The sequence below is a fragment of the Sitodiplosis mosellana genome, unplaced genomic scaffold, assembly GCF_009176505.1.
Source record: "Sitodiplosis mosellana isolate CC-2019 unplaced genomic scaffold, AAFC_SMos_1.0 Smas_scaffold_4, whole genome shotgun sequence".
Classification (NCBI taxonomy): Eukaryota; Metazoa; Arthropoda; class Insecta; order Diptera; family Cecidomyiidae; genus Sitodiplosis; species Sitodiplosis mosellana.
This window is the reverse complement of record NW_022595247.1, coordinates 495,638-521,351: the sequence shown is the minus strand read 5'-3', so window position 1 is coordinate 521,351 and position 25,714 is coordinate 495,638. Positions and strand designations below refer to the sequence as shown.

Genomic DNA, 25,714 nt, shown 5'->3' with positions numbered 1-25,714 from the left:
GTACATCTGTACCTTAGAATTGGTTTGATTGATTTCTTTTCGGTGTGTTATTCTCTGTTCGTTTTTGTTGTTCATGTTTTCCATGTCGCGTTTTCTCTCTGCTGCGTTTTTGTTGGTCTGTTGTTTTGGCTCGAAATAAATGACAGGCCATTCAATTATTGTTGGTTTTTGTGTGTGTGTGTGTGTGTGTTGTGCTGGTGCACCAGTATATTTCAAATATTTTTCTCTCTTTGTCGTATCGTGTCGTGCATTCGGCGTAGCACGATTTGTTCATCAAGCGAATATTAGAGTTGTTGTTGTTGGTTTTCTTTCTCCTTAATCATCGTCATCATCATTGATCGACTGAGTATGGGAAAAGCATTGAATCAAATCAGAAATTCCATTTTGACGTATGGTCACTGCCTTTTATTGATTCATTTCGACTGATTTGATCTCAGCATTTGCATCATTTTATCATTCATTTTGATTAATGTTATCTGTGTTCAATCTTCGTGGCTCGATATGTTGTTGTTGTAGTTATTTCGTATGACTCGATACGCGAATGAAATTTTTTTTTTCGTTTTTGTTGCTATTTTTTTCTTTCTTCTGCGAAAAGAGACAAAGCAAAAGTCTTCGTTTTCCTAAATGAATGCTTACACGTAAATCGTTTCTTGTTAGTTTGAAGAGTTTTGATATGTTGGCGATATAAATATAGCTACTGCTTTGACGTGAAAGGAATTCGCACAGTGAAGAATTCTTTTCAATATATCTGTAAAGAATGAAATCACAAATCACCGGTATGCTAATTTACGAAATGAATCCACCAAACACACATTCGACCCATTCATGTCTTCTTCTCCAATTTTTTTTATTTATTTGGAAAGCAAATAATATGATCGCTAAATTGTACACGTCGTGGAATTTCAGAACGTTGCGATTTCTTTCACTTATGCATGGATAAAACGTGAAATGAAGCGAAACCATTTAACATATTCAACGACCGTTGCATGCGCCTTATCAATTGTTTCCCATTTACATAAATTGGCTTGGAATAATTCGGATACCAATCGAATCGCTTACCTATGAGAACAGCCAGACCGAAGAGTTCGGTGTCGAGCATTCCTTGTTTGGCAAAGTGAAGACATGTTTGGGTATAAACTTCGCGAACACGACTCTTTGCTTCGACTAAAAAGTACAATGTGCGTGGCTGGGGAGTTCCTAATAGTCTGTAAATGTTAAAGAAAGGGGAAAAAATTAGCCGACTGGTGTTCAGATACACTTTGAACAATGGCTTTCATGGAAGACTTTAAACCATGGCTTAGATCACATTAAACCAATGATATGCATACTTGAGAGCAAGAAAACGGCTTCCTGGTAACAGTGGTCTCGTTAGTGGCGCGCAAACCTCTAAGGGCGCGCTGACGGTGCAAAAAGCTCGCATGCTGCATTGTTACCAGCTGCAAATACTTCCTAGAAATAGTTCCTGCAAATAAACATACACATTTTATTAGTTTTATTATGCAACAGAAAAAAAAATGGCAGAACATTTCAATTGGAATTGGTATCTTTTAATGTGAAAAATGAACAACCGGCTTTCTACATTGACGCGTACGCATGCGGCGTGCATCAATTTTTATAAAATATCCAAAATGTCAAGTCATAATAATAATTGTCATTGTGTGAGTTGGGGTTTCAGCACACAAAATGCAAGCTGTTATCGAAAATATTGAGCATTTTTTTTAACGGGTTTTATATTTTATCCCATTGTAAAGTTTCATCCAAATCGATGGAATACATAAAGATAACGTTTGGTTGGTGTGTGTGTGTGTGCGCGCGCGCGAATGACGATGAAAAAAGAAGAAATATTGCATTGGAATTTTTTTTTCATACGTAAATAGCTACGATGTTGATATTATTTTGCGCATATTTGCTGTATTCTTTCGACCTCGATTCCAATGAATTTATGACTTTTCTGCGGTTTGCCACGCTCTTACAGATATGGAATAACTGCACGGTTTACGTACAGCACACAGCCAAACAAAACCAAAGCCAACCAACCGATGCACACAAAATGTTATTCAAATCAATGCAACATTATCGCAGTAGCAGAAACCAAAATTATTGGTTTCATTCTGCCCGTTCTTTTCCACTCTCTCTCCCTCCCTCCCTCGCGCTCTCTCTCACTCTCGCGAATTGTATTTTCTTTTACGTTGCATTCAAGCGAGAATGCAATAATTTGGATGTGTCAATAAAACGAAACCGCAAGAATGGAAAATTATGCACCAAATCGAATGGGAATGGTGAAGAAATCGTTTTTTATTGGTAGATTTGTTTTTTTAAGCATTCAACATCTTCTTTTGTTGTTGTTGGTCTAGAGCTCCATTTTCTAACCAAATTAATATTTTCACTTTTTATAAAAGAAATCAAGCAAACGGCGAACAATTGCTTCCATTGGCAGAGCCTCTAAATGCCTTTAGATTTTGAAAAATTTGAAATGCGATTGTCGAAAATCAACGTCACAAAACCTAACATCACAAGAGGAAGCGAAAAAAAACACTCCGGAATGGAATGTTTGTCTGCCATTTTTTGTTCGTTGGTTTTCTTCTTCTCTTCTTCTGTCGAGTCAAGATGCATTTGCGGTGTAAATTGTGTATGAAAAAAAAGAGCAACAACACGTTGAAAAAGGAACCAACGAAAAAAACCATTAAATTCAAACTAAAGGCCATGATTAAACAAATATTTATGATGGTGCTTAAAATGCTGCAATGTTCTCTTTCTATCTATCTCTCACTCTCTTGAGACGTCTGCTTGAGATGTGTGTACTCAAGTTAAAGCCCATTTCGACACACACGGCCACATCGGAGAAAAAAAACGAGAAGAAACCAGCGAATGAACAAACGAAAATGAATCAAACACAAAAATATTTGCGGGTAAATTGTCATTTCTCTTGGTCCTACGTTTTTTCCGTACGATTTTTTCATAACTTATTTTATTTATTTTTTGCTTGGTTTGTGTGTGTTGGTCGGTCGGTTGGGCGCGCAATGCATGCTGTGTTTTTGGTGAATTTTTCGCGGCAACTTATAGTCACCTCAGTAACCGCCAGAGTGATCTTCAGTGTCTGTTTGCGTTGTTTTTTTTTCTTCTCTCGTTGCCGTTCTTCTTTTTGAGTATTCACAGCCGGGAGCGCGCGCGTCGAGTGTCGAATACTGTGTTAATTGACATTTATGGGACTAGAAGATGTCGATTTTTCAATGTCATATACCTCAAACCATTGATTCAGTATGGATTCGTTCGATGGAAAAATAAACAACGAATTCAACGACGCACAAAAATAATCCACACATCTTTTGTACACAAATTATCAGCACCAAATCCGATATAAAAATCATCTATTAGAAAACTTGTTTCCCCACTTTCTGACGACGTTAGTCTAACTCCAATGCGTAAAATGAATATCGCCTGCGCTCTCATTCGCTCTTATGCGCTCTCACACACTCATTCCCAACACTTATTCAAAGCAGCCACCACATCTATACACGAAAAATTCTATCATCAAATAACTACACTCGAGAAAATATCACTCACCGATTACATTCCGAAGAAATAACACATTTAATTACATTCACATTTCGATTAAATTTTATTAACGATGATTCCTCTCTCTCTCTCTCTCTCTCTCTCTCTCGGCAGCCCGAACAGATTAGCTCTCGCTTGACTGCGCTGTTTTTTTTCTGTCTTCCATTTTCTTAATCACACTATGAATTTCAACTGAATTCTATCTGAAGCTGAGACTGCTTCTGTTGGTGATATTATATTTGCCGTTGCGCTTTCATATTAATGCATCGAATTAATATGAAAAGATATACATTAAAATAATAGCTACGAAAAATATCAGAAACTATCAACGGTGTGGGTATGTGTGTTTAGTGAGTTTCTGTTGTAGATTTGCCAGATTTAAACTGTGGTGTCTCTCTCTCTCTCTCTCTCTCTCTCTCTCTCTCTCTCTAGTGCATGGCGTCGAAATGAAGCTTCTAACGAAGGAAACAACAAGCAACGGCGAAGCTATTCCGATACGTGGCCGTATTTCAAAACTGTGGCTGATCAGAATGCGAGAGAGAAAGAAGCAAATGGCCAGAAAACGATGTAAAACTTAATAACGAAAAAAAAAACCGAAGAAGAAACACAGAAAAACACAAAAAAACACAAGAGAAAAAAAATTATGTGAATGATAATGAGCAAGCTCACAGAACGACAGCCACAGAGAGGATAAAAAGTATTTGTGTATTTTTATTCGTTTCTTAATTTATTAGTATTATGATACGAATCATCGTTGTTGTTGTTTTTTTTTTGTGTATGAAAATTGAAAACGTGGTCCGAGTTGCTCAATTTTTGTGCCAGTGAATTCGCAAAATTGGCGCATTTTCGAGCGAAAAACCACAAACTTCAACCCATGAAAATGGTCGACGTATATTTCTAACAAAATAAACGATTTCAACGAAACCGATCCCCGCTGCACATTCACATCAACGCATACACAAGATAATAAAACTCTTGTTTTTTTTCTCTACACCGAACTTAATATGCCTCTCTTTTTGTAGTAGGTATCAATGTGCATGTACACTCATTGAACTTCGATTGGCTATTAAAGAAACAGCACGCCAATGGAGGAAGAGACTATAAAACCATAAAAAAGCTAATTTCTTGTTTGCTTTAAATTTGGTCGGGTATTTAAATTATGCAATTATAAGTGACTAATTGGCAGCTTAACTTTTATTGTACCATTTTATAGCCTCTCTCACTTTCCACCGAACTAATCACTATTCTAAGCGAAACATGTAATTTTCACGATAATTTAATCGATCCAGCCCCCAGAATGTGCATGCATGGCGCGCAGCGCTGACGAAGCCAATGCAAAATGGTAGCAAACATGAAGGGCACGCTGTTTGTTTGTCAAGGCCAGTCACATTCCAAAACTTATTTATCAAACAATAAATTTACTCACGCCATAAAAAAATACAAACAATTTTTTGTTTCGTATGAACATGGCAATTTTTCCACATATACCTCACTCATCCCAAATTGACCACTCTGCCAGGCCGAACAGTTCCAGTGTTCAGAGAGTAAGCGATTCAGTAAGATTTGAATAACAATTTATTTTAAGGTTTTAAGGCGAAAAATCGTTTTGTCTTTTATTAGCCGCAAGAATTTCCAGTGATACGACGAAGACGACGAAGACGACGATAAACGATTCAGAGTGTGTTGATAATACGTCTGTTTTGTGCTTCTTTCTAAAATATATAATTCACTAAACCGGATCTGTGCTGTTGTTTCATTTTTGTTTGCTCGAAAGAATTTTCAGCATTTTTTCACTGGTGTATCGATAAAAGCTGGCTTAAGCCGCAACTAAAACCAAAAACACCAAAAGAAATTAATGAGCGGCAGCGGCGAACAACAACAACAATGACCGAACTGAATGGATGCATTTTTAATTTGAATTAATTCTTTTTTCCCTAGATCAAAAGTTCATCAGCTTTCGTTTAAGATAAAGACTATGTTGGAACAAATGACTGGAAATTTGTAACGACGAAGAGCCTTTCAATCAGAGAGAAAGAGATAACTTTCAAGAGGAAAAGAAAAATCGTCTTCATTAAAAAAAATATAAAATCGAAAAATGTGAGTGAATCTTTTGAACGCTAGCACACACTAACAAAAACTCTCTTTTTGGAAAAAGAGACTCTCTCGATGCCTCTCTAGTATAGTATAGTAAAAATTCGGAACATTTCCGTAGTCGGTGAACAGTTTTAGTGTGGTATTTCGAATGTAAAATGAACAGAATTGGAGTACGTTGTACTACACCTTCCAAATAAACCACAATCGATGTTGGCAGAACCGAACCGCGCAACATCAAAACCAATCATACTCTCAAATACACATCGAAAGCATAAAGGAATCGAAGCGTAGAGAGAAAGAGAGAGCAAAAAAAAGTGAATATAAAATAATCTACAGATTCATCTCGAAACATTTTTCTTATAGATATGAGCATACCAAACATACTGCTGTGGTTGGTTTCGTCTCTTTGTTCCATTCTTATTCGTTTGAGCCGTCGTCCTTTACCTCCAAATGGACGTTTTGTTGTTGTTCTTATTGTGTGTGTTTTTTTTCTCGATGCTAACGAAATACGTTCATGTGCATTTTTGAGAGCAAGAAAAAGAAAAGGAAAAAAACGTACACACAATAAAAAGCAATAACAACGGCAACGGCCGCAATGGCAGCACTTCACATAGGAATTTTTTACGAAAAATCAACAACAACAACAACAAGGAATGAAGAGACAGAGATCCAATGTGAATGTGGCAGAGTAAAGAGTATGTGTGAATCAAAGAGGAAAAACATCATCATCATGGTAATGAAGCATAGCAACGACGAGAAGAACGAAAAATGAAGAGAAGAGAAAAGAAGAAGAAGAAAGAAAGAAAGAAAGAAAGAAAGAAAAACTTTATAAAACACCTAAAGGAAATTCTTTGGCCATCAAATAACAATTTACATACCAAAAAGGGCACTCTATCGAAACAAACGAATGGCTGAACAAAGCACACAAAAACGAATCGACAACAACAAAACACACTACGATTTCATTCCGTGCACACAAACACACACACTCTCTCTCTCTCTCTCTCTCTCTCTCTCTCTCTCTCTCTCTGTCGCATGCACATTTCGGGCCAACACAGACATACACACCGAAGAGACAGAGGCATCAAGGCTGAAACATGAAAAAGGAAATGAGCAAAAAATGAGAAAAATCTCTATGAATGCGATTCACACATACTCTACGAGTAAAAACAACGAGCCAAAGCTCGAGGCACTGGGATCTCTCTCTCTCTCTCTCTCGCTCTTCGTTTCCTATGTTTAGTGATGCGCGGTTTGTCGATCAAAAACTTAGTCGTCGTAGCTTGTGCTCTGCGACCTTATAGTTCGTCTCTCGGCATTCAGGCATTTTTGGTCTACCTACTACCCAAATATCGGCTTGGTGGTTTTGCTTTTGCAAACAATTCGTGCTGCTTTAAAATTCAAATGAATGCATTCCACACCGAGCGAGTGCTAACCTAACTGTATTTCTAAACGTTGTGCAATGTTGCAAAGCTGAATTTGAATCAAATTCACCGTTCGCCAATCGCAAAGGTTCGTTTATGCCAAGTCTTTCACAATCTCATTAGAAAATATTGCGATTTGAAGAGCAGCTCCCGATTTCGTCTCATTCGATTTTCGTTTTAATATTCGGAATTTTTCCATTGCATTCAACATTTGACGCAGAAAAAAACAACTTTCCACTGCACTTCTTTCGACACAAAATATGAAAAACGACCAGAATTCTCTTCGGGAAAAAAGAGAAAGAACAATAATTGTGCATGTTTCAAGTCCATTTATGAGTCGGTTTTTATTACTTGGTCTTATTATGAAATTCTTGCCGCAAATTTTGAGTTCTGCATCATTTTTTGGTGCATCCAATGCATATCTTCAGTCTTAATAACCAAGCAATAAATGAAGGAAAACCCAATCTTTCTCGTATGATCTGAAAAAAAAAATGTATTACTGTAGTGCTGCTGCTGCAACTCTCTCAGTGTCTGCATTTGAATGACGAAAAATTCAAGCGACGGCGACGAAAAGAATGAAGATACACACGATGGGACAGAGCGAGAGAGCAACCATAAACATAAACCGTGTTTCAGTGCTCCACTGATTATTACACATTCATAAAATGTACGCCTCTTGAATGTTCAGCACGGTACAATCATTTGAGAGAGCTACATTCTTCGTCTATAGAGAAATGAAGGGAAAAAAACACGATCACATTGCATGCTCTCGTGCAGCACATCGAGCACACTCTCTGCTGGAGGAACACGACCAAGGCACCGGGCACACCAAACACATTTGGATTGTATAACGCATAAAATATGCTGCGAATGATGACGACGACGACGTCGAGATAGAAAAAAATACCGAGCCTTTGAAACGATCGAGAAAGGAATTGAAAAATCACACTAAAAGAGCAAAAAAAAATTCAACCTCGAAGAAAAGAAGAAAAAAAACAGCAACGAAAAATGAAGGAAGAGATAAAAGCGTACACACGAATAGAGAGAGAGAAATACCAACAACAACAACAACGGTGATACGAAGAAAGAGAAATATTCGAAGCCAAAAGAATTTCGAACAGTAGCCGATGGCCGGTCCGGTTTTATCTTCAGCGTTGTGCTGCGCTATGCTATGCCGTGTGTTTATGTGTTTTTTTCTCTTCTTTTCATCTTGTTTTCTTTTTCTCGCTTTTAATCAGAGGAAGAATGAGGAATTTTTCTTCATTTCTTTTGCGCTCTCCGTTCGTTCAGTGCTTTGCTCTCTCACTCTCCGTATGTAAATTGGATTAGACGCTGTAATTATGGTTATATATATTTTTCGACGGTGAACTGCAAATGTGTGTTTGTATATATTGGTGGTCAGTGTTCACTTCTTCCAAACTAATGGAATGCAATCGCTTCTTCATTTTTTTCTTCTTCTCTCTTCTCCTCGCGCTCCTCTTTTTTCATTGGTTCTTTTCTCGCAGGCTTGTTGTAAACGATTCATTTTTATGTGAATTAACGCATTTCGACCTAAGAAAGAAAGACCACAGAAATGAAAAAAAAATGTATGTCTCTTCTCCTTCTTTCGATTTGAGCATCAATTTTTTCGGGTGATTCGCTAGATTCTTTACGCAGATGTTCACCTTCATTAAATAGCCAAATCTTCCTCTTTTTCTCTCTCGATTTTCGTTCACGAAAGGCGACTCGACAAAAAAGAACCCGAAAAAAAACAACTTAACGTTGGCCTGATATGCTTTGCTTGCCATCCTTTAGCGAGCGCTCAAGACAGGTAGCACTATTCGGATACGCATGTACTAATTGTAGCACAGCAACGTGTGTTTTTTACACGCGACTTTTATCGATGATCGTTCAACTTACTCGATTGCCATGTTTTTTTTTTCTCTGCTTTACCTTCATCAAAATCTTTCGATCTTTTTGTGCCTTTTTTCGACGTTTTTCTCTTCAAAAACAATTCTTTGATTCAAGGAAAACAAAATTCTTTCTGTGCAATGCGAACAATAGGAAAGAATTCGTTCTAAAAATAACGAATGTGTTAATAATTGGAGAAGATGAAAGAATCTGGTGAAATACCATTGAACTTTGATTGCGTTGAACCCGAAGCAGCATAAAATCTGAATAAATGCTGTTCAAGATGACAGAAAAAAGTGTCGTTTCGAAAATCAAAATAATATTTCCATTAATGTAGATTATATTTTGGCGCGATGAATGTGTTTGAAGGCGCGCGCTGCGCGCAGCATAAAATATTTAAAGTTCAATCTCCGGTTAAAAATGCGAATGGGGCAAAACGAAAAAAAAACACACAACAAACACACACAAAAACGGCAAACGCGAAAGCGCGCGCGTTCGCTCGAGAGAGAACGAAAAAGAAGAAGAAGAAGAAGTAGTAGAGACCATGTTGGTCGACTGTTGCATGAGTATGTGTATTAAAAGGCGAAAAATTACGAAATTACATGAAATACTCACTCAGTTTACGATTTATCGAAGAAGAAAAAAGAAGAAGATTGCGCAAAAATATTTCTGTTGAATTTGCAGAGAAAAATGCATTCCATTAAAATGAGATGCACACACTATGTGAGCTTGTGCGGTTGTGTCTGCGCGCGCTTGCGCACCAAACGCACTAAACAAAAGATCGCAGACCAAAGGCAATAACTGAAAAATACGTAACAAATTTGGAATGTTCTTCGATTGTGACTGTTTTCGAGCAGCATTTTCCCTTTTGGGCCACTTTTCGATCGAAATGAATCGAAAGATCGGAAAGAGAGAGATCGAGAGCGAGAGAACAGAACAAAAGAATGTATGGTAACGAAAAATTCTGCATTCCATTTGTTATTTCGACGTGGTCCGTGTTGCTTTTCCCTCTCTCTCTCTCTCTCTCTCTCTCTCTCTCTCTCTCTCGCGTTTCGTTCGTTGTCGATTATTATGTATTATTTTTGTGCTGAATTGATTTTTGAGCAGAAAGAAGCCGTCAGATAAATTGTTTATGACATACGAGCACAATGGAATTCACGATTCGAACATTCCGAACACATACCGGTAAACTTATGATTTATTATTAGTGCTTTTTTGTTCGTTTTTCGTTCGGTTTTTTTTTTTGTTTTTTTCGGAAAGAAATGAAATGAAACATTCAATTTCAGAAATTCATAAGAAAGGCAACAACCATTTGGACCATTCTGGTCGAAAATGCGAACATTAGCAAGGAATGTGAAAAAACCATTTTCGGTTTGTTGTTGTCCGGAAGTGGTTGCAGTTTTGGTATGTTGCGAGAAATCGTAATAAACATTAGAACTTGGGTTATACTTCGGGAAATTGGACATTTGCTGCAACGAAACCAAAACAGTTCGTTATTCGGTTTATTTTCTGAATTTTGTGGTTGTAGATTCAAAGCGAAACAAAGAGCCGCATCAGCTGGGTGGTTTTCTGAATGACACCACAAAAATTGGCGTATCAAAGAAGATATTCATTCAATTTCATAAATTCCACACAAAATTGCGTTGCTTTCGGTTACGATATGTATTCATTGAGGACGACTGTATATATTTTCACCTAGGCGCCTACGTGCCATTTGCCCATTTAACTTGGGTTTTTTTTTTCATATTGGAAATATTGTGAAAGAATTTGCATGGTTCGCGCATTGGAAACTGGTTTTCGCTCGCTCTTTCGGTTGCCTTTTTTTCTCTTCTTTCTTTTCATCATTTGAGATTCTGATGCTACTACATTCCCGACATTCCACAGCGGGCGAAATCATCAAAACGCTTTATTCTCGCCTAAAGTATTTCACATTTGAATTTGTGATTTACATAAAAATTTCATTATAAAATTAATTTTCAAATCGAATTGACGCCAATCGAAATGGGCGCAAGAGCGCAAGAGAGAGAGCGATATCGGGTTACTAACCGGCAGCCCACCATTGATAACTTCAATTGAAAAAATAGCACGTTTTCCAAAATTCTATGGCCGCACGTCAATCGACTAATGCGGCTTTTGGAAATGCTGACACTGGAATCTATTATGCATAACCGTCTCATTATGAAATTTTTTTGTGCATTTTTTCTCGTGTTGATTGTGAAACATCTTTATATGTGAGAGAAAAACACATAAATCCCATGAAAATGTCAGAGAAGAGCTGAAATTTGATCGGATATTAAAAGATAATGCTTGATCATGTGAAGTGAATAGAATTTATTCGAAGAAATAGCCAACATAATGAAGCGATAAATTTGTATCCTTCATTTTGAAGGGGGAAAAAATCACGAAATAGGCTCATAAATTCAAACACCTTGGTTTGAGACATGAAAGTTCATGAAAGAAAAAGAAGTATTGGAAGAGATTCTTTTAATTTACATCATTTGGCATACGGTTTAATTCAATCGTCTTCTTGGCATGGATTCTCGATGTATCCGAGACGTAGACGACGACACGTGAAGTTTTTGGGCCGAAAAAAAACTTTCTTCTACTGAACTTTATCTAAATACTTCATACAGTTTTATTACACGTTCGGATCGCTTAAAGTCAATCGTATATTTCATAAAACTCGCCCACACTTACGAACAAACGATTCACGCGCAACGAAACATGGAGTGCTAGAGAGGGAGAGCGAAACAGAAAATAACGTAGGAACATTTAGTGAAATAACACACATTTAATCATTGAATCTCGTGGCGACGAAGAACGTGATATTGTTTAATGTGCGGTTTGTGTCTACATACGCAAAGAATAACAATAATATATCACGGTATTTCAACAATGTGTGTATCACACTACCCAAATGTGGTATGAATTCAATATTTACATACGTTTGCAACTATTCAAATAAATACCGAACGCGCTCTCAAGAGCCAACGCATTTACCAGCTGCTTTTGGAATTTGACGATGGTTTTTTTTCTACAAAGCAAAAAAAAACACAACTAGAATGAACATGGTTAAAATTTCACCATTCATCGAACAGCACGATGCAGTCTGCTTTTATGGCTAAATGATCTTTTTTTTTCATTTCAAATGTTAAAAATATCAACACAGATGACGTAGTTGTGAAACACTGTATTTATTGCCATTCATCCCATGTTTTGTGAAGTACGAATTTATCATGGAGCGCAAGGTATGATAAAAGAATTGGAATGCAGTTGTTCTGTAAGGAAATGTGTGTTTTCTTTTTGCTTCAGAAAATGCTTGCATAAAAGCGACACAGATATCGAGCGATAATCTATGAAAATACACAACTCGGTCTTGTGTCGGCAACATGATAACAAATTCCAATATCAATTTTACTCAATGGCAGAACAATTAAATACGTTACATTTTTGGCCGTAGTCAGCAAAATATGTTGATATTTAAAAGCGCAACCGGAGCATTTGCCAAAATATATTTGTGTGGTGGCGTTTTCGATATGTGTCGTCGTCATCGTTGTCGTCGTTTCGGTGCGGTTTGGCGTGTATTCACCAAAAATAAACGAACAACACTTAGATTCTCACGTAGGAATTTTGGTTTTTGGTTTGTCACCAATTGATGAGACACACATTCTTCGATTATTATTTGATATTTGCCCGCGAGGCAAATGAGTGCGACCGCGTTATCGCATTATTCCATGTTTTTTTAATTCTAAAGTTAAAAAGGCGTATCAGTTGAATACATGCTCAGCGAATGTGGTTCATTGGTTTGAGCCGCCACAAGTGTTTACATTAATTCATCATCGGCACTGTTTGAAACCGAAGTCTTTGTTTGTGCATACATGCGAAACGTGATGAAATCACCAGAATATCTCGATGTAATCAGCTTCTGGTTTGCGGCGATAGACATGTTTGCACCAAAAACTCGAAATTCACAGTAATTTCGCATGGATTCAGCGAAAATTTTATCTGCTATTTTTTATTATCTTCTCTCTTCATCTTTTTCATTCGAAATTAAGCTTACTTTCGTTCGCGCTGCTTTTGCTGCTGCGGCTGTCGACATTGAGAAAACAAACAGAAAGAGGGGAAAAAAAGAAGAAGCTGCGGCCATTGTTTGCTGTTCACAGTTTTTCATTTGTCTAAAAGCCGACGTCACACAATGTTTCTTCTTGTGTGCTGCTTGAAAATTTCCCTTGAGCAACAATTATCAGGAATTTTCATAAATAGTTTTGCAAATATAAGCAACACTCGGCGCAAACGGTTCTGTTCAAATTGTTGTGTGTGCATTTTCATTGCACATGTACGTGTGTTGCGGATCGCAACAATGTAACCGATTGTATTTGTTTCTGTTCCGCTCGATTGCAGTGCAAACACACACGCAAACACATTGGTTATGTCATTTTCAATTCATGGTTTTTTGCTCGCTGCAGCCGCTCAAACAATCAGACACGGAGAGAAACATCATACAAATGAAGCATTTAAAGTGTACACACGAGAGCACGCATTTTTCGTTGGTTGCGTTTTATGGTCTGGTCTGACCTGACCGTGGTGGTGGTTACAGGTCTTCTTCGGTATGAATCCATGGATATGTACGAATCAATTAAGCACCGGTGAGAGCAATGGCATTTTTGCATTGGCAACAATTTTCACGGCAAAATGAAAGGTTTCATGAACACGTCGCCGTTTTCTTCTTCACTCCATGTTTGACTAAATCGCGCCGCTACCGTATGTTGCCCGGGTGGATGAACATAGCCACACACGATTGCCTTAAGTAAATCACCGTGGCTCGGCAACATTGTTGCAGCGCAAAACATTCATCTCGTGTCTTGCTCGTACATTTTTTTCTTCTCTATCTCTCAAATGAGCGAAAAATACTTTTTGCATTTTTTGTCTCTGCTTCGCCAAAATGCGCGCGCGTAGTAAACAATTGTTGTTATTTCGGGCTGAAATGAAATCTGTGCGTTGAGAAACGGTGCAACGAAAGGCATCGAATGCTTTCAATTTTGTGTTCACGCAATCAATATATATATTACATGCACAAAAATTGTCAGGTCGCAATGTAAATGCAAACGACAACTACAACGGAAAACCCGACACATTGTGGCACATTGTCTTCTTCTCAGTGTCTCCCGGTTGGCTGCATTCCAAACGCTCTCTAAATAGTTTTGCACAATGTGTGTTTGTGCGCGCGCGCGCATTTTGCTTGTTTTCAACTTGTTGATACTTTTAGTGTGTATACAGGCAATCGTAAGCATTTAATCGATTAGCGCCCGCGAGTTTTTTTTCTCATACGTTCGTTCGTTCGTTCTCATTGAATTTCTCGGCGATCTCAGACTTCGTGTCAAGTCTACGGTGATACTAAGTTAATAGGCTCAATCGGAAGAGCCTATTGAATGATACGCTCGGTCACAATTTATAGACAATATTATTTTCCCTTCTTCTTCCCATTCTTCTGCTTCTTCTGTTTTTATCCGCCAAGAAATTAGAATTTTTAATTTCAAATTGATATTTTTAAACGCATGATGTCATTTTGATCTTTCGATCATCAACTATTCATAATACTTCCGAAGCGAAAACAATATCATCATGATTTTCCCATCATTCGAAATTGTTTTTGAACTAAAACGGCTCTTCATTATCCCAACCAAATAAACACATTGTTTTGACGACCTATTCAAATGGTTTGGCCGCTGATTTTATCACGACATCGTCAAAATTCCGAAACGAATGGTATTTCGATAAAAAAAAGCTCGTTTCCTTTTATGGTGAAAATAAGAAAGACATTTATAAAATCCAGAGAGAAAAAAACGACGAGATGGGGAAATAACAATCGGTTGACTAGCGATGTGATACCTAATTCTGCGAATCATTTGAAATTAGAAGCCTTACCAACTGTTTTGCGTTTCTTTCATATCCCATCCGTACGTTCTTCGCATTGAGCGTAAAATGTTCAAAAATTGCATATATTTAAAGACCCATCTAATTTCAATGTTGGCATAAATTTGGTCGAAAGCTGGTTATGTTCTTCGCATTTCGAACGAAAAGAACTACAAATCAAAATGATACCTACAGTTTGTGCCACTATTGCCGGAGTGATTCCCACGAATTTCAGATTTTCAGCCGAATAAAACCCATTTATATTTTCGGCAGCCGGCAGAATTAATGCTAAAATTATTTCTTTTCTTCGGTTTGGTATAAAAACGACACAAAAATTAAATTGATCCATAAATCATTTGATCATGATAAGAGATGATCATTTACACGTGAGAGAAGAATGTTGACATCAAGACGATGTGCCTTGTAAAAAACTTTCAAACTTTTCAAGTGTTCAAACAAGGATGAAATAAATTTCGAACATTTTTATCGGTTGTCGTTGTTTAAGAAAAAAAAAAAATTTCATCAAATTCTCTTACTCACATTGCATTTTTGAACTTGGATAGTGTTTTTTTTTTTAAATAAAATCACATGACCTTAATGATTAATGGTTGAATTTCAAGCGAATTTTTTTCGAAATAGCTGTTCAAAAAAAGCAATTCATGCAAAGGAACCCTTTCATCGATACGCATTTTGACACATTTTCATGTGTTTCAACATGTGTTCCCATTCAGAGTGATGAAAAAATTTCTTCATTTTTTAGTGAAACTTTGCCGCTTGCATATCAATCGAACCCTTTCATATCACCGAATCGGTTCGTTTTCACATCATCAGCATCGATTTCTTTTGATCGGTGCGTACAATCATGCCAGGGAAATGATGGTGAACATGCGCTTGCGTAGACTTATGAGCAGGTTATTTTTTTTGTAGTTTGTTGCGAGAGTTCATATATGTGTTACACATGTGGCGCCATTGGAGAAAATAAATAAACAATTAAGAAAATGAAAAGACTGAAACGAGCGCATTTATGAGAGGCGCGAAAAAAGGGGGGACAATTGGCGCAGCGAGAGCAGACAGACGCACACACAGGGAGAGAAAAAAAAGAACGAGATGTACACTCACACGCACGCGCATCAGATCAATTAAAAATGAATGACTTTTTGAATAAATTAACATAAAATACCGTACTGCAAAAGCACCGCAATGAACTGCCTTCCAGTAATGTCTTCATAATAATAATCGAAAGGAAAAAAAATGGCGAACATTTCTCATAAACATCATATTCAATTTAAAATGAATTGAAAACGAAAATTTACGCATTTCAATTTAATCGAAATTCGCTAGAAAGATTGCTTCAAGTTTGGCGGTTTCTCAAGTGTTTAATCGCTGATTCTTTTGCCCATATCAAGTGAAAATTGTTTGTTTTTTTTATAGCGTTTAATCGATTTCGTTTAATCTGTGTTTTCGGATCGTTTTAAATTGCTTACGCGTATAGTTCATTGATGATCGTTTTGAAAGTGAGGCATTTTAATTGAGCCGAACGTTGTTTTACAATTTATCACCAAACGTCATTATGTTTTACAAGTGGTTAACGTCTATTGCCTACGTCGATCAAACGATGAAAAACACACAAAACATAGTCATCATTATTATTCTCCTTTGCAGCATCAGCCGCGTGAAATCGCAGTCACCTTTCTTTCATCATCGACATTTCATTTCATGTGTGTTGTCTTCTTCAAAGCGTTTTACTGCCGTATCAATACGAAACACATTATTCTCGATAGAGATGTGATTTGAATTGCAAATGTTGAAAACCACCGATTGCACGCTGAAGCACGCGCACTCAAAAACACACCGAACTACACCGAAGAAGAAAATACGACAAGCGCTCACCAAATTATGCGTGTTGAGATCACAGACTCATCCGGTCGTTGTACGTTTCGAGAGATGGAGACAAATAGAGATGGGAAGAAAGATGAGATTTCAATAGAAAAATGCGTAAAATTTAGAAATTTTTGAGACTCATTTTTCACTTGGACGAAGAATGCCACGGAATCAAATATTCATTGCCAATTCACCATGTTTGAAATCAATAGAACTGGTTTGATTGGGATGGCAGCAGCCAATTTCCTTAAAATTAAAATTAAACAAAATCAAAAGAAGAGATAGTAACTTATCTCACACGCATTTCGCGCGTCTTACATTAAATCGAACCCAAAATAAATGACACATTGGGCCAATCAACAACCCTTATACTGCCTATGTGAACAGTTTTGTTCTTGTTTCTGCTTTTAAATTCTATTCACGAAATGTTTGACATCTCAACCGATGCGAAAACAATACGAGTGCTGCGGTAATCCCTAATTGTGTACTTGATAAACACAAAACATTCAACGCAAATGGAATTACTCATACCTTAATCAGTTCTGATGTTTAATTCCAATTTCAAGTGCGCAACCGACATTGGAGTTTTGGATTTGAGTCGCATCAAAGAGTCCAACGATGTGAAGTACAAATTGATATGATTCATGGACTTTGATTGCAATATCGTTTTCAATATTGTTTTGCATACAAAGATATTGATTCAACGCTGTATCTGATTATAACTTGTGCTTTGAACCCATGAAATTGATGGTTTGAATGCGAAAAGTCATTCGTTTTCAAATGAAAATGCACTTTAAACAACAGTTTTATTCGCTTCTACTTTGCCTATGAACTCAAATCATAATTTCATTGGCTCAGCAACAATGTATGAAATGGCAATCTTCATGGAAATCCACATCATATTATCATTTATTCTGAACGCCTACGATAATTGCTTATCTCTCTTCCATTGGCAGTCATGAAGAAATGAATCGCGGTGGTTGAGCAATGATTCGGCTTGTTAATAATTTCCGTCATGCAAATGACTCATCGTAACAAGAATGTAAGCGCACAACACATCGCTTTTGAAAAAAAAAACAAAACATTTTTTCAACAACCAATTAGGCATTTATTTCATGGTTTTCGTTGTCATCGTGCCTAAGTGGATTGGAAGCATATTTCAAATGGGTGAACGATTGTGATCGCTGCTGATTCGTAACCGATCATTATATTGGAATGTTAATTTGATTTTTTTTCTTCAAATTTGTGTACGCAATCGAAAACGTATGTAAAATAAAAACGAAACGAAAAATTGTGTTGGAATGTGATTCACTGCAATCGTCGACTTATCATCATATCGTAGCGTGTTTACGAGCAATGGGTCGAGGTGAAAATTGAGTGTATCGTAATAATATCCAAGACACCAATTTAACGACACATATACATATATCCAATTTGCTTACAGCAAATAAATGCCGGAAATAGCTGTATATTGATTCATTCGTTCCATGAAATCAGATTCGCATCATTTATCCCGGTATAGTTTGTTTCTTCTGGGCTGATCGATTCGGTGAATTCAACGGGTTTTTTTCGGGCGCAGGAAGTCGTTTTTTTTTTGGTGTTTTGGTTGAAATTAATATGTTTTTCTTTACATTGACCGTCTTCCACAGGCTGAAGGAGAAATAACTCTGCCAAAGACAAGCAAAAAATCGTCTCAATTTGGGAATAAGGTGAATGAAGCGTCAATTTGGTCGATATCCATGTGACAAATGTACTGTGGCAACGGCATAATTATCGACACATTACCAAATCTAAGTGGACATATGTTCACATGTCTTGCGTTTAATTCATTTTTTTTCGTCGCCATTGTCGGTCGGTTTCAAAAGTCGGCCCATTAAAATTGTAAATAAATCACCGCGATAAGATACAGTATGACAATTTATATTTATATGCGCGACAATTCCCAATGTATTACCGTTTTCTTTTTCGCACTCCCTCTCTCTGTCGGTCAAGCGTCAAGCCCGTTGAAATTCTTCTTATACAAATGAACGATCGTGCGCACATACACACACTCGCACCTTTGACTAAATACGGCTAATGAAGAATCGCTTTTTATGAAAAAGTTGAAAAGTTCTCTCTCCGTTTAAGAAATGGCTACAAGGTTTTTAAGCGCCAATATTTTTAGCTCATTCATTAGTCATTCACGTAGTTTTTTTCTTGCTTCTCTTCTACTCTCAAACGGCTCTTTTTTTTGCTTCATCGTGCGTGCTACAAAGTAACGAGCTGTTAACTGGCTGTTCGCTTGGCCATAAAGACAAGAAAAAAAAACGATAATTGTTTTCAAAGCAACAAATTTCTATGAATATTATTCCCAAAAATATTTCGAGAGAAATATGTGCGAAAGTAAAGCGTAGCTTTACTCATTCGATCACGTCCAAAACAATGGCCACCTTCAAATGGCTCACCATAATTCGCCGTTGTTTTTTTTTCTCATTTCATGTGAATGTTTGTGTGCGTGCATTTGTGCACAGCGCTCAATGAAAGCATCATAGATTCATGTGAACACGTTTTATTTTTTTATGTTCTTTGTTTTCGTATTCATCATTTTTTTCACTCTTCAACGCGATGTAATGTGCGCTATTGCTATATATAGCCACGATTCGATGGAATTCGAACGTTTGTTGTCATTGTCGTATTGTGTTGTTGAGTAAATGACGCATTGATAAATAGTGCGTGCAAAATAATGTCAATTATCGTGACGAAAATACTGTTTTTATCAAAGTCACATTCCACATTCCGTCGTAATTAATGATACTAATCGTACAACCGCTCGGCGTGTGTCATACGCACACAGTTGCCCTTTTCAAAAATGTTATCGACGAAATTTTTATGAGCGAATGCAATCGGTTGTGGCGACGACCTGCTTTTCTTCTCGTCATTTTGTTGTGTTGATTTTTCGCTCGCTCTCTCTCTCTCTCTCTCTCTCTCTCTCGTCTTCCACACACAACTTCAATTGTCTTTAATGGTTTTTTTGTTTCTGTTGATTTACGTAAACTAATTAACGCACACCGTTAGCACAGATTTTACGAATGAATGCATAAATTAGCGTATAATGTCAGCTGCATTTAATTGTTTACGTTATTTTTGAAGCTTGTGTGTGTGTTTTTTTTCGCTTTTTCTCCTAAAGGATTTTACATGAAAATTAGCAAATAATTCTTGCGCTAAAAATCCAAGCTTGGCTTCAATCTCGATTTAAATGGTGACTATTTGTTGAACAAGAATTAATAAGACAAGCGAATAACCCTCTTAATTCGGACGAATGCAAAATACCAACAACAAAAATTACAATATTAATTACATGCGCACGATGAACACGCTACTTCACTAAATGCATCCCAATTAGTGGCTTTTCAATCGACACATTTAGAAATACCAAATGGGCCACTTGTTAGAAAGGATTGAGGGGATTAATTATTGTTTTTTTTGCGGTGATTTTGCAGACGTAAATCGACCATATCGATTTATTTGCTCAACAAAAAAAAACAGATAAGGTTTGTCGCTGTGTTTGCCTTCAGGCTTATACGATATATATTGATTAAACATTGTACTAAAATTCTGTCGCTTGAATTCCAAATAGCGGGTGTGTTGACCGAATTCCTAGCATATTTCTCACACTCGCAAAAACTCTATTCGAAGGGACCCAACTTGCCATTCGAATCGATCGGTAAGCTATGAAAAAAAAACGTTATCAACAAACTGTTTTGTATTTGTTAATTGTGAATGGAATTATGCTAAATATGTTGGAAATACGTTGACCTAAACCGTAAATAGAGTCTCACACTCTCGATGAATATTTCTCTCACTCACTCACTCCATCGCTCGCTGTCTAAGCGCAGTGGAACAGTGCGACGAATACATTGCACATATATATATGAAGAGGCATTATATTAGGCCGTACGTATTTATATAAGCACTTATATTTTGTAGGCATATGACACGCACCTGAGTAAATATTCGCATTGGTATGCACAAAAATATTTCGAAAGAATTACGGTTTTTGGTTGGCGCGCGCGAAAGAAACAGAGAGAGAGAGAGAGAGAGAGAGAGAGAGAGAGAGAGAGAGAGAGAGGAGAGAAAACCAAAACTGCATAATTATTGTGAAATAGCAATCAAATTACGCGTATATGCAAATGAATAATCAAAGCGGCGTGCGTAGAACGAAAATGTGTGCATTTATCTAATTGTGTGCAATTCGCAATTGAATTGTGTGGAACACATCGGTTGGTATTGGCGAGGGGAGAAAGAAGCGAGAATACACTTTGTTGTTGATTATATGAATTTAATGAAATGGTATCCAGATGGTGGATTCAATTCATTTTGTTTTGTTCACATTGATACGGGGTCAATTGAATTTCTCAAATTGTTTCTCTCTCTCTCTCTCTCTCTCCCTCCACTGATGACTAACTAAAAAGGTCAGATTTATATAGGCCCATTAGAGCGATTTCAAATGGCTAAATGAAAATTGCTCGTGTTTCTTCCATTGAACGAAATTCCACGTACATTTAGTGCAGAACGATCAAAACTATTAACAACAATCAATTGAACCAAATGCTTGATAATAATGAGCCAAACGAAAAAAAAAACAACAACAAGGTTTGATTCAACGCATATGAACAACAGCGATTGAGAGAAGAAAAAAAAAGAGTTTGGAAGAGCGTTCGTGTTCTTTTGGAACACCCATCAAAAGAATGTGAAACCACCACAATCACAACCAGCTATTATATTCATGGATACGTCTCGTGTTCACTTTGGCCATGCACTGGTATGGGTGAAGTATTTAAAACAACAAGCTATTCGATCGAATTTTTACATTGTTGTTGTTGCTGTTGCTGGTGTTATTCGAAGCACTGTGTTGCACGTTCACATATATATCCATTCGATTCGTGGCTCTCTATGTATATATGGATTCAAAGTGGAATGGAATGGATGAACGTTTATGTTGCTTGTGGTTCACATATATCGCCAAGTGAGCGAACAGAGAGACACGAAATTCCACTGCCATAAGCGAACATAGTAATAACATACGAGAGAAGTGGCAGAGGAGAGCGACAACCGAAGAGAAGCGAAGAGAAGCGAAGAGAAGAAGAAGAGGAAGAGAAGAAAAAAAACAACATAACCAACATACACACACTGGTCGCGCGCGTACAGAGAGAAAGAAATGAATCAAGAAAGGAAAAATAAAACGAAAGAAACAGATATTTATTTTAAACGCCAATAATTCGTTGGAATGTGACAGGGTGTACAATAAGTGCGTGAATCGTGTACGTCGATAAATGAGAAACGCGCTTTTTTTTAAATTCAACAGCGCGCAACAGATTCACAGATTCATTTTTTTCTTCTACTTCTTCTTCTTCCTTCTACTACATATAGAATGGTGCATTTTTTCGTTGTTGTTGCGCTTCATGTTGATTTCATCTTACTTTTTAAGCTACGGTTTATGTAAAGACACTCGTAATAGGATGAGATGATGTTGATGGCAGAGACGAGATTTGTGCGAATCACACACAAACGACGGCATAAATGAAACGACGAAAGGAAAGTATGTGAACGCGCCGACGACGACCGCGATTTTTACGCCAAATCCGCACACACGCACGCACATTTTGTCATGATGAAATGTTGCAGTTTTCGGTCATAGATTGAACGTTTGACCAAATTTGGTTGAATGGTTGTGTGAGAATTGGAGTCGCCTTTTTGAATATGTCTTCTTATTGGAAATGCCTATTTGGAGCTGTATCGACTAATGAATTGAAAGGCATTCCTTTCTCAATACAAAAAATAAATTAGAAGCCAATTGTTTTTCAACGAAAATTTATAAAAAAAAATATGTTGAAGCCGATTGTTTTTTTTTCATCTGTTTCAAATTTACATCGAAATTACTTACCATTTATGTGGTTTTTGTTTCAAACTCAAAAAAGTAAAATAATCCAATAATCCAGTGGTCGTTTTATATAATCGCTCGAAGAATAACCAATTAAAATGTTTCAATGGCTCGTTGTTTTTTTTTTCTTTTCGTTCCTCTTTAACTTTACACTCGTTTCATTTAAAACAACAAAACGCAATCTCAATCTCGATTAATGGGCCACATTGAATGAGCGCTCTAAATCAAAGGAGTCTGCGTTTCCTTGAATCGAATTCTTTTAGTTCACACGTTGTACGCTTAATTAAAACGATATTAGTTTTGTTGTTTTTTTTCGGTATTTCCTTTGCACTTTTTTATTCACGTGGTTTTTGTCGTCGTTGTTGTTGTTGTCGTAGTAGTAGGTTCATGTGTGTGTTTTTTCTACTTCACTTGATGCCGCTTCAGAAAAATGTGTTTCTGATGTTGAGTATCCCGCTTAAATTTTCTTCAACGTTTTCCTTCTCTCTCTCTCTCTCTCTCTCTCACTCTTGTTCTTCGCTCAATATACTCAAATTGTTTACTCTTGATGTGTGTCTCTTGAAGTGTGTATCAATGTGATATGAAAAATATGCATATAATCCAATGTAGTAAGTAAATGCGCGCGCGAACCGAATGAACAGCGTATAAACGTGTGTATGTGTGTGTAAATATCGAGAAAAATGGGAAAATAACCTGTTCTTCAAGTAGTTTCTTTAAATAGTGTTGTTGTTGTTATTTCTTTACACAAATCGAACGATCGGTGATTGCTGCTGCTGCTGCTGCCGTATGAGATGCGTGAGTGTCAGTGCAGCTTGCAACCCAGCCTATTTTGGATTGACTACAGGCTACAACGCAATGGTAGAAAGAGAGCGGAACACAATCGATCTCGACCAATTTTATCTCTCACAAAACAAAAACCGAACGAAGAAAAAACAAATCTAATCGTCACACACGGGTTCACAATTAATTCAATTCGAACGAAGGCGAACGAAAAAAAAACAAATACCGTACACAACAATTAAGTCACAGCAATTTGCGAAATTTTCCACCGAATGGATTTTGAACTAAATTTTTCGTGTTATTTGTTTATGCTGACATTCACAGAATACAAGTGCAATCCGCACATTCAATGTTGGATTATTGTCGCTGTTCGTTTATCGTTCAAAGTCAAAATACATTTTTATTAACCCGAAACAAAAATTCACTTGAAGGCAATTCACGGTGCTTTTGGTGATATAAGTGTGTGAGTGTCTCTTGGTTCGTTTCCCTCTTCGATTTCCAGTGGAACTGCTGAATTGATAAATTTTTCTTACACCAAGCAGCATAGATAACGAAAACAAATTTCTTGGTGAATGAAATTGAACACAATTTTTAAGATCGTGCCGAATGGAATTTGGGTCATCGATTTTTTTTTTCGGTTTCGTTCGTATTTGACAATTTTTGTTCGCAACTAAAATGACAGTCAGTTTTATTTTTGGGCAACACTTTACAGTTTCAATGTACTGACATGTGAATGATCACTTGTCGTTTCATCAACAAATATGATTACAGAAATGAAATTTCTAACTTTCGTAAAAATAGGCCTGAAAATTACTTAATTCCGAGTGGAAAAACACCGAAACCAAAATCGATGTCGTTTGTTTCTAGTTTTGTATGTGGAATCGAACAGGTTGTTATCTCGAAATCCCCCCGAACAAAACAAAAAATACACACATAAAAATGTAACACATTAATCCGAATGGCCGAAAAATGCAATGGGCTTCACCAATTTGCCGGCAGTCACGTTTCCCTCGTTGTTAACAAACACAAAACACTTTTCGAAATATTCGCAACTCGTATTTAATTTTTATTCTTGCTATTTCTTCTTTTCAATTCACATTTGCATAGAGTGAAATGCATCGATTTTTTTCGGACTATTTTCGTTTCGATTGAAATGCACTGCAACGATATACGGTCGATGTTGTTGTTGTTGTTCCCTTGGTGTTTCTATATATTTTTCTTTCGTCGTTGTTGTCGTCGTCGTCGTAGTACATCGATCGTAATCGCGTGTCTGCTTCATTCGACAAACTCACATCAACTATCCGTATGTAGCAACTATGCGACGCTTTGTTGTGGCTCTCTCTCGCCTTCAACACAACACGCACCATACATCGGTCCGTCTCGAAACTATGCATGCAATACTCTTGTCGCGTCGCGTCGGTGTATTGGTTTTGGTTCGGTGTGTGCGTGTTTATGTGCTTGGGTCGCTTGCCGTGTGTGTGCTGCTGCTGCTGCCGGTGCTATTGCCGCGTATTTCTTCGCGAGGTGGTGTATGTTGTCGTTCGCTTTGAATGGCTTTTTCTACTTCTTCGCTTTTAGCTTGGTATCATTTTATCTTCGGAATATTTCGTTGAGTTTTTCCAACATTTCTGTATGAATGTGTGATTGAATTCTTCTTATTTCTCTCTCTCTCTCTCTCTCTCTCTCTCTCTCTCTCTTCTTTTTCAATTCCTTTGGTTCGACTTAGAACACTAACTCCAATGAAGCAATGCGGAGGGAGAGCAAGAAGGAGCGAGAAAAAACCGAGTGAATGAGACAAAAATGCAATGCAGCACAACAAAACCTCAACGAGTCGACAAAATACTCGACGGTGTGCACTGCACATAGCTAAAGAAACGGGGCTACGGAGATCGCTCGTCGATCGGAATAAATGAAGCGCAAAGAAAAATGTAGAAAACAAAAGTACAAACAAGTCCCAAGATAGTTCGACTCTTTTTGTATATTATATATGGAACGCAACATCTCGTTCCCTCTCTCACACTCACTCACTCATTCACTCACTCACTCGCTCGTATGTATGTACTGTGTGTGTACATATATAAAGAAAGGCATTCCGTGATGCGCGCATTGTGCACGTTACTCATTATGTTGCACATAGGTAATAAAATTCCGTACGATATTCCTCAAGACATTGAATATGTAGACAGTGAGCTGCTCTCACATTGTTGACGGGCGCGCTCTCCATCGATCGTTCGCTGCTTGATCGCGAGCAAACGTGCGC

General features: G+C 37.3%; 1 protein-coding gene across 1 annotated transcript in view; it reads right to left on the bottom strand.

Annotated features, from left to right (window-relative positions):
- Positions 1–24,795, bottom strand: part of LOC129566716 (protein expanded) — a 32,529-nt gene extending 7,734 nt beyond the window's left edge. Inside the window, exons 1-3 of the mRNA XM_055442912.1 lie at positions 22,678–24,795; positions 1,329–1,462; positions 1,060–1,205 (exon numbers count right to left, since the gene is read on the bottom strand). Coding sequence (XP_055298887.1) covers positions 1,060–1,205; positions 1,329–1,420 — 238 coding nt within the window. The 5' untranslated portion in view covers positions 1,421–1,462; positions 22,678–24,795. The remainder of the gene's footprint in view (positions 1–1,059; positions 1,206–1,328; positions 1,463–22,677) is intronic.
- Between the last annotated feature and the right edge of the window lie 919 nt (positions 24,796–25,714).